A 14,846-nucleotide genomic window follows, 5' to 3' on the forward strand; every position below is an offset into this window, starting at 1 on the left:
GCTCGCCATGGGGCTTGTTCGACACTGAAGAGTGCAGTTTAAATAGACAGAAAGATAGAGAGGCTTTCTGATAGTTTGGTTCTTTCTATGCAGAATTGGGATTGGAAGAGGAAAGAATACGGAGACTTGCCTACATCTCTTCTTTACTCAGCAGAACAGCATTTTTCGGTGGAACGCAAAGTCATAAGCAAGAAAGTTTCACACCTTGGTTCGGCCTTAATACAAAGGCTCGCTACACTTTATAAATAGACACATCTGTACAGAAAGAGAGGCACTCAAACGCAGTCAGAAGACGCAAGCTTTTTAAAAAACCAAGGAGAATTACAAAAAATATCCCAAACATTTCTGGCTATTTTCCAAAAGTCCAAGCCCTTTTATGCTATTTCTGGAAGCGTCCTTGTCCCCTATCGATTCTGTGTAACACGTCCACATGGTACTAAGAGAAATTATACCACACTGGTCAATATTCTGCTTCCAAAACGCATGTCGCAGGCTGCTCCACTCTTGTTCTAGTAATGGCATGTCAAGTGTGGGAACTATGCACTACTCGAGGGCAGAAAAGCTACCAAATCCAGCAACTGCTAGATCACATTCGAACAGCTTTAAGCAAATGCCCCTTGCTCCTGGCAACGTATACTGCCCTCAGCTTGCATACAGCCCTGCATAGCCAATTATGCAGCCCCCTGCTGGTGAAGGCGGTAGTTAGAAGAAATCAGATGCCTTTCGTCTTTTAGGGAGCTGCAGCAGGTTGTCTGTGATTGAAGCGGGATCTTGTGTTACTGGAGTCTCGGAGACAGTCCTAGGAGGTGGGGTGCTAGTGGGTGTGTGTGACCCTCCTGCTGGGGTCTTGTAGCCAGGGGTTCCTGGGTGTGCTGGAGAAGGGGTATAACTGGCTCGCAGGGCTTTGTCAGTGTATTTGCTCGCCGTCCTATTTACTAGTCGCTGCAACGCTGGTGACATAGCTGGACTCAGTCCTTTTGGAGTGAGGCTGCAATAGAAGTGGAACAGTTTAAAAAAGTGGAACAGTTTAAATAAAAAGTGATGCTGTGGGTCAGGGTACACAGAGCACTGAATAGACACAGCACCTGCCAGGCCTTCAAATTCTGACTCGCACACTCCCTTCTCCTTCCACTCCTGCATGACTTGAATCATTCAGAGCACAGCTCAGGACAGAACCTGGCCATTCTGCTCTTTTGGCAGCAATGCCTGAACTCTCCCCCCTCATTTGTGTGGTTAAACCTCAGCCTCGCTGTCTCCCTCTCTGATTAATGGCAGGAGCGCCCCGTATGCAAGCAATACTCCCTGGCCTTTTCTTTGGGTCCAGTGAGTCCTTTCCGTCCCCACCACAAAACATCAAGCCTGGAACTTCTTTGCCTTTTGTGATCAGTTGGGGCACTTACCCTCCTGGAGCAATGGCATTTTGGCCTGGGAGGAAAGTTCCCAAAGTACACGCCTCTCCACCACACTGCCAACAGCCTTCTCCTAGAAACTGGGCTTATTCAAATCTAAAGCCTCTTCCCAGCTTGAGTGTATCTATTCTTGCTTCTCAAAGCCCCTCCTTCTCCTGATCCTTGTACTCCTTCTCCTAACCCAAATGCCTTTCCGCTATGCATGCTGGATTAACTCTTACTAGACAGCACTTGCTATCCTCCCCCACTGCCAGGCACAGTTTACTATGGAGAAGTCTCACTTGGCCAAGTTTTCCGTGACTCTTCTTAATGCTTCCTGTTTCTTTGCTCGGTTTTTAGCAGCCGCCTCATTGGCCATCTTGAGTCCTAACCGCTCTCTGCGCCCAGGCTCCAGGATCTGTAAATACACCAAACCAGGTAAGTCTCCAGGCTGCTAACCAGTTACATTCATAGCTGGAGTCCAACCCATAAGGATCTACCTTAAGGATGGGAGGGGAAGAGAACCCACTCTTGGCTTTGCTGCCAAATAGACAGCCAGAGGCAGTTGAAGATACAGCAGGATCGCCAAGCTGAAGATCTGTGTAACAAAAGTGGTAAAACAGTAACCGCCTCCTTGGCTGAGCTGAACTCTGGCATTTGCTTCAGCTGTCTCCTCTGAACAAAATGTATCACCTCTGTTTTACCTTAGCTCTCATCCAAACCCCAATCATTGCTAAGCTCTGGAAAAACCAGCCAACTGCACTGCTCAGGTCTGACAAAACAGACACAAAAGTTCCACTGCTGCTATCTCAGGGATCAAACCCAAAGATCCTCATTGTCTCCAGGCAGGGAATGGGAGATGTCCTGCATTTCTGGTGAGATGCAACTAGTAGAGCCACGCCACCTCCCCAAACCTCACTGGACTCAGATGTCTCAGCTGGTGGTGATGGGCCAACAGGACCAAGCTGGAAGGAAGCCACCCAACAGGGAAAGTTTTATTTAAGGCTCCCTATCTACTTATATATCAAATCACAAAAATGAGACACCATCCTCCTCTCCAGACTCCTGGAGAACCCCAGAATATTCGACCCCCAACCTCAGGATGCCTGGGATGGACCACGAGCACTAGGTAGCTCATGGCCAGAGCATTTTATCCAGCTAAACTCTACCCATAGGACCTAGATAGCCAGTACCACAGCCCAGTCATAACTCTTACAATAATAAATGTTAATCTATTCATGACTCCTCCCCTCCCCAGCCACCCAGTCCATCCCCCGAAAAGATCTGAGTGATGGATTCTAACATGGAATACCTTAAAGGCCGGTCCAGGTGTCCTGTCCACATATGGCGTTTCTGACCCATCTACTCGTAATGGGGTGCTCTCTATCTCACCCCACGTCATAAGAGGAGAGTCGTTGACACCTAGCAACAAGTTAAGAAGAGTCAGTCTGGAACGCAAGACATTTGTAGAGACTGCAACATGCAAAATGTATGCACTCTGCCCTAACACAGGAGTGGTCTCCTCCCCACAACAGTAAACAGAAGCTGGTTAAGAAACAGCATAAATCACTGATCACCCAATGGAACAGACATTACTCCAGAGACAATCACACTCACTATAGGAAAAAGACACCATCCCTTTAACAATAGCTAGAGCTGCAGGATAATTTCTCAGAGCCTGATCTGGTAGCTGGCTTGTTAGGATAAACAACAGGATCTTCCACCTAGCTGACTTCTGTTTTAGAGAATATTTATACCATGGAAAGGATCTGCACTGAACATGCCAGCTGAAGGCTTTGCCAGGTGCTGGAAAGGACACAAGGATCCCCAGTCTTCAGTACGAATGATGAAAAATAAATGGTTGCAGGAAGGTCAGCATAAGATCAGTTAGCACCCAGTAAAAACAGAGCTCATTAAATTCTGATTAAGTACCAGAGAGGTCATTATATAGAATCCATGATACAGATCTATTCGAAGGGAGGGAGAGAAAGTGGTAAGGCTGAGGGAGACTGGAAGTGGCAATAATGGATTGCAAAATGAACAGGAGCTTGCAATACACTATGGATCACAGAGAATCTGTTTGGATCAGAATGGCAAAGAACCCCAGCGTGTTGTTACTGGATCTATCCTAGTACAGGGGCTGCCCTTTGGATGAGATGGTGAATCATTACCACGCTGAACTGGCCTCAGCCACCGACAAACTGGCTCCAAACAGTCCCTTCCTCCCCGTCACTCTCACAGATTTCCTTGGTTTTCTGACACCCTGCACTGGATGAAAAGAGACAGGCCCAAACTCAAGCACCGATGGCAGAAAACAAAGACTGATTCAGACAGAATAAAACATAATGAATTCCTCAAAGCCTGGGCAGAGGCTGTATTACCTGCCTAGAGAACTTCCTATCAGCCTCCACTGAGACTGCCAAATCTCTCCTAAGGAGCTATCCAGGATGGCAAACCACATCATTAATGCAGGTTGTAGGTGGTCTGGATTAGAGCCAGGCACCAGGTGCTCTGAAGAGCTATCTTACTTCACTGAAAAGATCCCACACATTCAGGAAGGCTTCTCAACCAGCATGGATCCACTCCATCTGCACCCATCAGCCCACCTGCATTCCCAGAGTTCAGGGCATTCACTCACCAAGAGGTAGGGGACACCCTAAAGGTGTCCCGACAAGACTTGTGAATCGGACCCACACTGATCCAGGCTTGTTCATGACCCTCTTTCACAACAGTGTCACTCCCGACCAAAACAGCCAGAGCTTCATCCACAGACAGAATATGCCCTTCTTCTTTCAAATACAAAGCAATCCTACCAACACCGAAGAAACTCACCCTGGATACTTCAGTCCTAGTCATCTTTCAGCCCGTGTCAAACCTCCCAATCCTGAGCAAGTTTACAAAGAAGCTAGCAAGAGACCAACTACTAGCTCAGCTAACTGAGGCCAACGTTCTAGACCCGGCACAATCTGTATTCACACCAGGATACAAAATGAAACAGCTTTAGTGGCACTGCTGGATGATCTCCTGCTGTCGGTGGCTAGAGAGCAGACTCACACCATTCTCATCCTCCTGAACTTCTCTGCAATGTTCAACACTGTTGAGCATGAGATGCTATGATTTCACCTGAGAGGGATGGCAGGAGTCCAGGGTAAAGTGCTAAAATGGTTTCAGTCCTTCCTGGAGGAATGCACCCGAAGAGCAGTGAAGGGAAACAGCACCCCCACTACTAGACCCCTCATTGTGGGTTCCACAAAGATCAATTCTCTCTCCAGGCCTTCTCAATATCTACATGCAGCCACTCGGTGAACTGCTCAACCGACATGGACTCAAGTGCCACTAACATGCAGATGACACACAGCTCTCCCTATCATTCATATCATACGTCCACATCACTAGCACCACAATGGCCCAGTGCTTGGCTGAGATCAGCTCATGGACGAACAGTTGGCAGAACCTGAACAAAACACAGGTGATGCTGGTGGGCAGAGAAAGGGATTTTGAGGAGTTTGCAGCCACGGTGCAATCTCCTTTGATTGATGCAAAATTGGTCACGTCAGTCCACAGTCTAGGAGGACTCTTGGGTTCCTCAGTGACTCTGAACTCTTACAAAGCAACAGCTGCAAGTAATGCTTTCTATCATCTCTAGCTGGCTCTGTACCATCCTGGCAGACAAAGACCCGCCCTCAGTTGTTCGGGTCTTCATCACTGCTCGGCAGGACTACAGCAATGTGATATACCTGGACATGAAACAAACTCCAGCTAGGACAAAACACTGCAGCACATCTCCTCAGCAGCACAGGTTGCTGCAAGCACATCACACCTGTCCTCCGCTCTCTACACTGGCTTCTCATAGAGTAGTCAATCAAGTTCAAGGTCTCAGACCATATCTTCAAAGCGCACCATTGCCTGGGTCCAGCTTATCTAAAAGACTGTCTAAAGCTCCAGGCCAAAGACCGTGGTGGACAGCTTCACTGCTCTGGCACAATGAAACTCTGCACGACACGGGTTAAGCTTGTTGGTGCAGGAGACGGAGCCTGCTCCCAGGGTGGCCCAAGACTGTGGAATGAATTCCCTCCAGAGCTGAGGACTATCACAAACCTCCCCACTTTCCACTTCAAGTGCAAGGCGCATTCCTTTGACGTGCCTTCTCCAATATAACCACGTAGCAACCAGTATATTTATTTAACCATTAAAAATTAAAAAAAAAAAAAAAAAAGACAAAAAGCCCTCCCAAAACATGACCCTCCCCCACACACTTCTCCCTCTGGGAAGAGGACGACAGAATAAACAACACATGACAGATGTGCTTAAGGCACTCAGCTACTTCAGTGATGAGTACTGTATAAAAAAAAATCTATATAGAATAGAACTGCTCGGGGGGGGGGACAAAAAGGAGGGGGAGTAAATGTCTGTGAAATGCTTTGGAGATCCTTGGACAGAGGCACTAGAGGGATGATCACCACCAGAAAGTTACAAGTGCCGTGCTCCCCTCAGAGTTCCCATAAGCCTTTCCTAGGATGATCTAGTCCATTCAACCCGAGTCCAATGAAGCAGCATACAGCTCTCAGAGCCTCCCGAGCCCAGCATCGTTTGTGTCTTTGGTCTGAGATTTAACAGAACACTAAATTGGCATATTTTCTACCCCAGAGACCCACTGGCTCAGCAGGCATGTAAAATGGAAGTCAAAGCTGCCTGATTAAAAAAGCATCGATTCCTAGGGTGGAGTTTACATCAAAAGGTCAGCGGAACAGGTCAGCATTGCAACTCTGCTTCAGAGCAAAAAAAGTCTCTTCTTACCAGGTGCAGGAGAGGGGGTGGCCACAAATCCATATCCATTCACTTTTGGAGACTCCTGGGGGATCAGCTCCTTGCCATCTGGCCCTACTTTGCCCTGTTTGTACTAGAACAGACAAGCTGGCATTAATCAGGTGCATTTTCAGAAAGCAGCCAATAGGCACATTCACCACGTTCAGTTCTTATAGCTCATGCACCTCTCCCAATTAAGGGTATTTTGGTCACAAGCGTGTCCCGTCTGTAAACCAACCTGGGCATTGAGGGCTGCTGCCTGCTGGAGCTGGGATTTGCTCACAGCTTGGCTGAATGGATCTCTCAGAAAGCGGGTGTTTCTATGGACAACTTCACGAGGCTTCTTAAACACGTCATCCTCATCGGGCACACCTGGAATGGCAAGCCAAGTCATCAAGGAAAGGGCTGTGGGGCCCATTAACGGGCAGGCTGGCCTAAAGCCTCCACACAAACACACAATCTCAGGGCTTGTCTACATCAGAAAGTTGCAGCGCTGGTGAGGGAGTTACAGCGCTGCAACTTTGAAGGTGTACACATCTGCAGGGCATCACCAGCGCTGCAACTCCCTGTTTGCAGCGCTGGCCGTACTCCCGTTTTGTCTCGGGTGTAGAGGATCCAGCGCTGGTGATCCAGCGCTGGTAATCCAATGTAGACACCTACCAGCGCTTTTCTTGACCTCCGTGGAAGGAGGAAGCCTCTGGTAATCAAGCTGGTCTCCTTTCCCGGTCTGCTCTCTCGTTCCCGGAACCCCGAGCAAGCAGGTCTCCTTCCCTGCGGTTTGCTGGGTGGCTCCGGGAACGCGAGAGCAAACCGGGAAAGGAGACCAGCTTCGCCGCGGTTTGCTGGGTGGCTCCGGGAACGCGAGAGCAAACCGGGAAAGGAGACCAGCTTCGCCGCGGTTTGCTGGGTGGCTCCGGGAACGCGAGAGCAAACCGCGGCGAAGCTGGTCTCCTTTCCCGGTTTGCTCTCTCGTTCCCGGAACCCCGAGCAAGCAGGTCTCCTTCCCTGAGGTTTGCTGGGTGGTTCCGGGAACGCGAGAGCAAACCGGGGAAGGAGACCAGCTTCGCCGCGGTTTGCTCTCGCGTTCCGCGAACCACCCTGCAAACCGCAGGGAAGGAGACCTGCTTGCTCGGGGGTTCGGCGAACGCGAGAGCAAACCGGGGAAGGAGACCAGCTTCGCCGCGGTTTGCTCTCGCGTTCCCGGAACCACCCAGCAAACCGCAGGGAAGGAGACCTGCTTGCTCGGGGAACGCGAGAGCAAACCGCGGCGAAGCTGGTCTCCTTTCCCGGTTTGCTCTCGCGTTCGCCGAACCACCCTGCAAACCGCAGGGAAGGAGACCTGCTTGTTCGGGGGTTCGGGGAACGAGAGAGCAAACCGGGAAAGGAGACCAGCTTCGCCGCGGTTTGCTCTCGCGTTCCCCGAACCTCCCTTGAAGCCGCCCAACAGCGCTGCAGTGTGGCCACATCTAACACCACTTGCAGCGCTGGTTGCTGTAAGTGTGGCCACTCTGCAGCGCTGGCCCTATACAGCTGTACTAATACAGCTGTAACAACCAGCGCTGCAAAATTTTAGATGTAGACATGGCCTCAGTGGTCAGTACACGGTTCTGCAAGATGCAATGTACAGATGCAATTATATTTTGCCATTTCCATCCATTTCAAATAAAGTTCACACTAATGTCCTTAGGACAAATCAAGGCTACGTTAGAACAGCAGGAAACACACAAGAGTTCCCACATTTCACATGAAGATTATTTACCATGCATCCACAGCTGAAAAAGTCATCTAAGCCCAGTCTGGGATTGTTAAAGGATCCCGTTGCCTTTCAGACAGCAGCCAAGGGTCCAGCAAACCCCACGTATCCAGAACTGAGCAGGACGGTAGGAGGAAAGCGGGGAACTGAACATGCTCATTAATAAGACAAAGCCAATAGGAGAGGAGCTATGACTCCTGAAAACAAACACCCAGTGCAGTGTGGGGAATGAGCGACAGGATGACAAATGGCAGCCAGGGCAAAATGACACTGGAATGACATGGGAAAGAATGAAACTGAGCATATCCCCGCCTTGCAGAAGGAAAAGCTGCAAAGTGCAATCTTAACACAATGACAGCAATTCAGGCACCCGAACATGTGCTGGGGAAAGCAAAGCTGAAACGCAGGTGCCGCGTGGCATCCGCCCACCTGAATCAGTGCATGTTTCCAAATCTGCTGATGCCTCTTAAGGGGACAGTTTGCTTTACCTGGTGGGTAATACATCAGGGAATTCTGAGCCTTGTACTCCCAGGTCTCCACGCCAGCTTTCCCGCTCTCCAGTGCCTGCTGCTCTGCTGAGGGAAGCGCCAGATTCTCAAGTCGTCGCTGAAATCAAATTTAAAACAAAGCCTGAATTTCCGATTCTCATTTCTAACTGAAAATCAGCTTGGTAATTCATCTGCTTGTTGCTCTGCTTTTCATCTCTTACTTCTTCTGTCTTTCAGAGGAGAGCAGTTCAGAGATTGGATTTATTTGAAGAGACCAGAGACAACTGCTATAAAATAAGATATGAAGTTTAAAGAAAGAGGTACAAATATTAGCCCTGGAATGGCTTCTTGCATTTCTGTACCTCTCTTCTGTACCCTAGCATGACTCAATCACTGTTTTGAGAATGCTACTCTGGTGTTGGTCTTTTAACTTTGGTATCAGATATTTTGAGTGGACAGGATGTATACAAGGCTACAAAACAGTGCACTTTATTACAGAATCTTTGTAAACTTAAATTACACAAAGCTCTTTGAGATTAAATGCTGTGCAGTCCTCTAGAAATACTGACAACAGAGCTCCCACCCCAGTAACAGCTTCCCCCTCCCAAGTCCCATAAAACTTTATTAACTAGACAAGACACTTTTTCAGGTGTTTCCTGTCATATTTAACACACTTCATATCAGCAACAGAGGATTCTGAACGCCAATACTCGAAAAAGAACCAGAATCTGTCTGCCAAGAATAAGGCATTGACAGATGAACACAAAGAGCTGTTCAACAGCTCGCTAAGGGATGTTGCCAACAATTCTGACACTTGCGCTTCACGTTTTCAAAGCTCTGTATAACATATATCCTCAACACCCCTGGTGTACGTCAATATTATCCCCAGGCTGTAGATATGGAAAACGGAGCACAAAAGGGTTTAGTGAGTTGTCCAATGCTACAGCAAATTGGGGCAGAGGCAGGATTAAACTCCAAGCTCACTAAGCTAGATCTCACTGCCTCACACACACACAACTCAGAAGCAGTCAGTGTTGTGTCCTTGATGCACCAGTCTGAATAATTCAACAGTCACATCTCTAGAGACAAGGAACAATCACAATGGGTTCAAGTGGGACTCAACAATAGAAGGGAACTTAACACTCTCTCTTCTCCAGTCAAAGACAAGGGAGAAACTAGAAATCATCTTTCCCCCTCATTTGGTTAAACAGAAGCCAGCCCTTGTCCACAGTACTATGTTCAAAAAGCTCAGCCTTCAGGAGCCATTTCCCCACCTGGGCAAACTCCTCTTCTGCTTCATACAGCCAAGAATGCCTGGCCTTTTCCTTCTCTTTGGCCACTTCCATGATCTGCTCAAATGAAGCATTATCTTCACTGGTGTGTTTTATTAAGAAGCTGTCCAGGCTGGGAAGAGTATCCTTACTCTGTTCTTTCTCCACTTCTCCTAGAGAGATGAGGGAATAAGTCTGAGGAAGGGACTCACACTCCCCTTTCTGTAATGAGCAATGCCTGGTTATTAACCCCCATGCAGGTATTTCCCCCCACTGGTCCACTCTTAACTTGAGCATTGCTGAGGAATATGTATCTAAAAATGAAAGTACATATGAAGTACAGAGTAGTAGTAGTGTTGACTTGACTTATTGAAGGATCAATGACCCTCTTCCACACTCATCCCTTTCAGGATAATTCGTTTATTCACGTTAAAGGACAATTCAGAAGTAGTTTGCTGCCAGACGACATGTCCGTGTTCATACTGTCCTGTATATGAATAGCTGTGCTCTTACCACCTTGCCCACAGGCAGAAACCCTTTTCTTGGGAAGCAATGAAGCTCTCAGCGACGGTTATTGATCCATGCAGGCCCGCATCCCGCCCAACCTGTGATGGAGTTTCACTTAGAGCAGATATTAGAAGGGCCCACTTTAGTAGAAGGTTAACACCCAACAACATGCACAGCAGTATTTCCCCTCCTGCTGGAGAACCCAGATAAAGAGAATAGCCCCTTCCCTACCTTCCTCCGCAGCTTTGATCCCAATCTTCGGTTTGTTCAACAAGGAAGAGGTGCCTGGGTGCACTTCGGGTGTTTCGAATGTGGCTGGAGTAACATCTGCGCCAGAGAAATAAATCCCAGCATGTGTTACAAAACTGGGGAGCAGAACGTCATCACATTACCCCTAGTGGATAAGCAAGAAGCTGCAGCCTCTTCAGGGGACTTGTCTGCCAGCTCTCATTAGTTTTAGGTGACCTACAGATTGTGGCTAAGAGGGAGGAATTCTTTAAATAGAGTTAGGGAAGGGTTTTAAATGATTTCTGTGTAAATCGGTTCCAACCACTGATGAAGTTTCTGCTCATCTAGATAACTGGTCCTACTCTTGCTGGGCACCAATGGCAAGATTTCCATTGATTTCAGTGGGGGGAAGACTGCATTCTAAGCATTCTTTATTTTATCTGAAACAATGACAAATAAAAGCAGGCAATGATTTGTGTTTCATGACAGCCCTCACGCAGGGGAATGCCAGGGACTGCCAGTCGCAAACAGCAACACCAATACCACGGGGAGGGAACCCATTCAAAGGTACATGTCCTCCGCCACAAAGTGGCAAGTTCCCACTAGTGCAGCAGCTGCCCCTTTGCAAGCAAACACCCCAACTCCATAGCAAGAAGTCAACCAGAGGCTGAGTTTTACTGTGGGGAAGCCTGTGAATTACCCAGCATGAGAGTTACATGCCAACATGGGAAACAGCACCTAAAACCAGGCTGAAGGAGGACAGGAGGGAAATTAACAAGAACAAAAGAAAGAACGAAAGAATACACACCCCACAAGCCCTGTAAATGGCATGCTCACTTAATTGAAATGTCTGGGACACAAACAGATTTTGTGCAAGGGATCTAAAATAAATAAATACTTTGCACGTGTATTCTGCCCAGCACATATTTCTTGCCTACAAGCATCTTCACAGCAGCTTACAGTGTGACTTGGTGTTTGCTGGCATATTTTGACACTGTACATCCCTCTGTTCATTGCAGGCTGCTTCCTTGATCTCTTACTGATGCTAAACAAGTTCTTACCTTAAAATGCTTTTAAACATTTTAAAGCTCGTACGAGGTTTATTTTTAAAGCAATTCCTGAAACAGAAGCAGGTATCAACCAGTACAGTGGAGGCCTATGATATGAATCTCTGATAATCAGGCCATCTATTTCCACTAGAGTGTGTTAATTAAGAGGATACCCCATTGTATTAAATAAAGCTTCATAGCAGGATTCAGAAGAAGGCTTGACATAACAAGACTATCCAGAGTTATAATAGTAAGGATTAAACAGACAGCTGAGAGTTTCCAAAGAGACATAACACCTCATGTTTCAGAGCATAGGGTGACCTCTAACAAATGGGAGTTAAGAAGAAGTTTCAAAGTGGGCTGGTTATTTTATAACCGCTCCTCTGCATGGTTTCTTGTACCTTTCCTATAAAGAAGCTGATACCAGTCACTGTCAATACACCACTGTGTCATCCAGGCTGGTAACTCCCGTGCAATAGCTACTTTTCCATAATTAGATCAGAAGGCAGCTACAATGTTAGATTCTGTGCCTTAAATAAGTTGGGTTCCCAGTCACTCAACACCACAACAATTTACCTTGCTAGCATAAAACAGTCCATAAAAGTGACAAAAAGACAGTAGCGCGTCATATCTTTTACTTTACGACACACAGCCATACTAATAGCCTGACCAGGAAATTAGCCACTGAAGCGCCAGCCCTTACATGGTGCAGGTGACTCCCTGGACCATTTCCCCAACGAGGAGCCAAATTTGATAGCGATTTGTCTCATTTTCTCTAAGTCGCCACTTTCTTCAGCCTCCAAGTATTCCTTCTGAGCACGTAACTTCTCAACATCAGGGAAGAAATCCCTCTGAATAATTTTCTCCAAACTCTATAGTTAGAGAGAGAGAGACAGAACAAACGATTCTAAGCATACCTGACAAGCAAGACAAAACAAGATCAGTTTGGGGAAGCTTTCTTGAAAGAGGATAAGGATTTAGGGTTTCGTGAAAGGCCTTGATTGACTGCAAGGCATGACTGATACCGAAGTCCTATTTATCCACAAGAGGTACCACAGATGCACAAACAATACCAGTGCTGGCTTCCCAGACATTGCCCCAGCAGCAGGCTCGACTATGATCTAGAGCAGTGGCTCCCAAACTTTATTTACTGAATCTCCACAGGGGGACTCATGTTCCATACATGCCCCCACTTTCTACCCTTTGTTGCATCCTATTTGGCCCTGGCGAGTAGTCTAACAACCCAAGATGAAAAGGTCCACATCCAGTTAACCTGACCCATTTGGCTCCCTCTGGCAGATTTTTCACGAAATGTTGTTACATATAACACCTTTAATTTTGAAGGAGCCCAAAATACTCTGCGAAAAACATTTATAAACATATACTGTATAGGTGTCACATTATACAGTGCTGAAACACAGCCAGCTCTGGAGCAAAACCCAGCAACTGCAGAGCAGTGCACTTGCACAGTAATGTTACACTGCAATCTTGGACAGGAAACAAATAAGAATCTTATGGCCACTATAACCAAAAAGTATCAGAGGGATAGCTGTGTTAGTCTGTATCCACAAAAACAGCTAGGAGTCCAGTGTAGGGTGACCAGATATTCCGATTTTATAGGGACAGTCCCGATTTTTTTTTTTATATAGGCTCCTATTACTTCCCACCCCCGTCCCAATTTTTCACATTTGCTGTCTGGTCACCCTAGTCTGGTGGCACCTTAAAGATTAACAGATTTCTTTGGGCATAAGTTTTAGTGGGTAAAACCCCTCAAATAAATCTGTTACTCTTTAAGGTGCTACCCGACTCCTCATCGTTTTTATAATTAAAAAGAGATTGGGGGAGAAAAATCTTCCCCTTCATTTTTCCTCTGTTTACTGTGTATTAAGCAGCACCTTGTACACCATCAGTTTCACCCTTCCCTGTGTGGTCAGTGTCTTTCCCAGCTGGTGGGATGGGCTCTCCACCCAGGAGTAGGGTTAATAACAGTTTTAAACACAGAACAGTGGGGCTGTATAGCCACTCACGTTGGCATACATGAGTCGAGGTGTTCAAAACCACTTTCCCCCTTATTCTAACAATGTTCTGGGCAATGCTGAGCGGTCATGGCCCCTTTTGGGGAGAGGCACAAAGCGTGGCTCCCTGGACCCGCAGTTTGAGCCACAGTGAGGGGACCCGATCGGGGGTGGGGGAGATATCACTCGCTATGTCAGCCTCCCCGCCATCCCCCTTCATGAATAGCACAAGCTGAGGCTGCTAACAAGGAAAAGGAGGTAGGACCCAACTCACACTGACCCTCAGACCCCATCTGCAGTGACCGACCACTTCCCCCCCCAGCCTACCTACCCTCAGACAGCCCCAGCCTCCCTCCCCAAACCCAAGACAAGCCTGGCCTCCCTCCCCAGACCACCTCCCCTTCGTCCCCCCCGCCAGACAGTCCCAGCCTCCCTCCCCAACCCCAAGACAGGCCTGGCCTCCCTTCCCAGACCACTCCCCCTTCGTCCCCCCCGCCAGACAGCCCCAGCCTCCCTCCCCAACCCCAAGACAGGCCTGGCCTCCCTTCCCAGACCACTCCCCCTTCGTCCCCCCCGCCAGACAGCCCCAGCCTCCCTCCCCAACCCCAAGACAGGCCTGGCCTCCCTCCCAGACCGCCCCTCCTTCGCCTCCCCCCAGACAGCCCCAGACTCCCCCCACCCCACCCCCGGGCCCAGCCCCGGCCCCGGCCCGATCACCTCGATGTAGCTCTCCTCGTCCAGGATCCTCTTACGGCGCTTGGGAGGCTCCTGGGCCGCTTCCCGCAGCACAGCCACGGCGGCCGCGTCGGCCTGTAGGGGCACCAGCGCCAGAGGCGAGGCGGAGGCGGTGACGGTGACGGGAGCCCCCGGCTCCTCCATAGCGCCAGGCCGAGGATCGCTGTCAGCCAGGACAAGAGGGCGTCCGCGGTATCTCGGGGCAGAAGCCGATGCGGTCAGAATCGGAAAAAGGTGGGGGGGGTTGCTTGACCCTTCCCAGCCACCGTCGCAACGCGCTGCTTATTGGGACTTGTAGTTTTCTTTTAGCGCGCTAGTCTCTCTTGCAGGCGCTAACAGCGCCGCCGAGAGGCGCCTGGAAAGCTTAGAGCGGCGGGCTAACGGGAAACCACAGAGAGCGGCTAGCGCGTCGCGACGGGAGAGCGCACCCCCTGCCGGCAAGGAGGAGGAAGGGCGGCTAAGGAAGCCTGCGCGTCGGGGACGAGCGCCAGTGAGCAGAGGGCAGACGGCCTGACCGCAGCTAAGCGTTCCAACGGGGGCGCGCCTTGGCTCTGGGTCACAAGGGCAATGAGCGGGAAGGAGGCTTCATTGAAAGGCCTTCGCAGT

At 48.9% G+C, this 14,846-nt stretch overlaps 1 protein-coding gene across 1 annotated transcript; it reads right to left on the minus strand.

Annotated features, from left to right (window-relative positions):
* Positions 1 to 209: 209 nt before the first annotated feature.
* Positions 210 to 14,578, minus strand: ESS2 (ess-2 splicing factor homolog). Its single transcript, XM_050923995.1, has 10 exons — positions 14,223 to 14,578; positions 12,194 to 12,362; positions 10,445 to 10,540; positions 9,710 to 9,879; positions 8,436 to 8,553; positions 6,433 to 6,566; positions 6,186 to 6,288; positions 2,701 to 2,810; positions 1,691 to 1,806; positions 210 to 988 (listed from the first exon to the last, which is right to left on the minus strand). The coding sequence occupies exons 1-10, from the start codon at positions 14,382 to 14,384 to the stop codon at positions 703 to 705; spliced, it is 1,464 nt and encodes a 487-aa protein (XP_050779952.1). The 5' UTR covers positions 14,385 to 14,578; the 3' UTR covers positions 210 to 702.
* Positions 14,579 to 14,846: the final 268 nt, after the last annotated feature.

Source organism: Gopherus flavomarginatus, chromosome 15, assembly GCF_025201925.1.
Source record: "Gopherus flavomarginatus isolate rGopFla2 chromosome 15, rGopFla2.mat.asm, whole genome shotgun sequence".
Taxonomy (NCBI): Eukaryota; Metazoa; Chordata; order Testudines; family Testudinidae; genus Gopherus; species Gopherus flavomarginatus.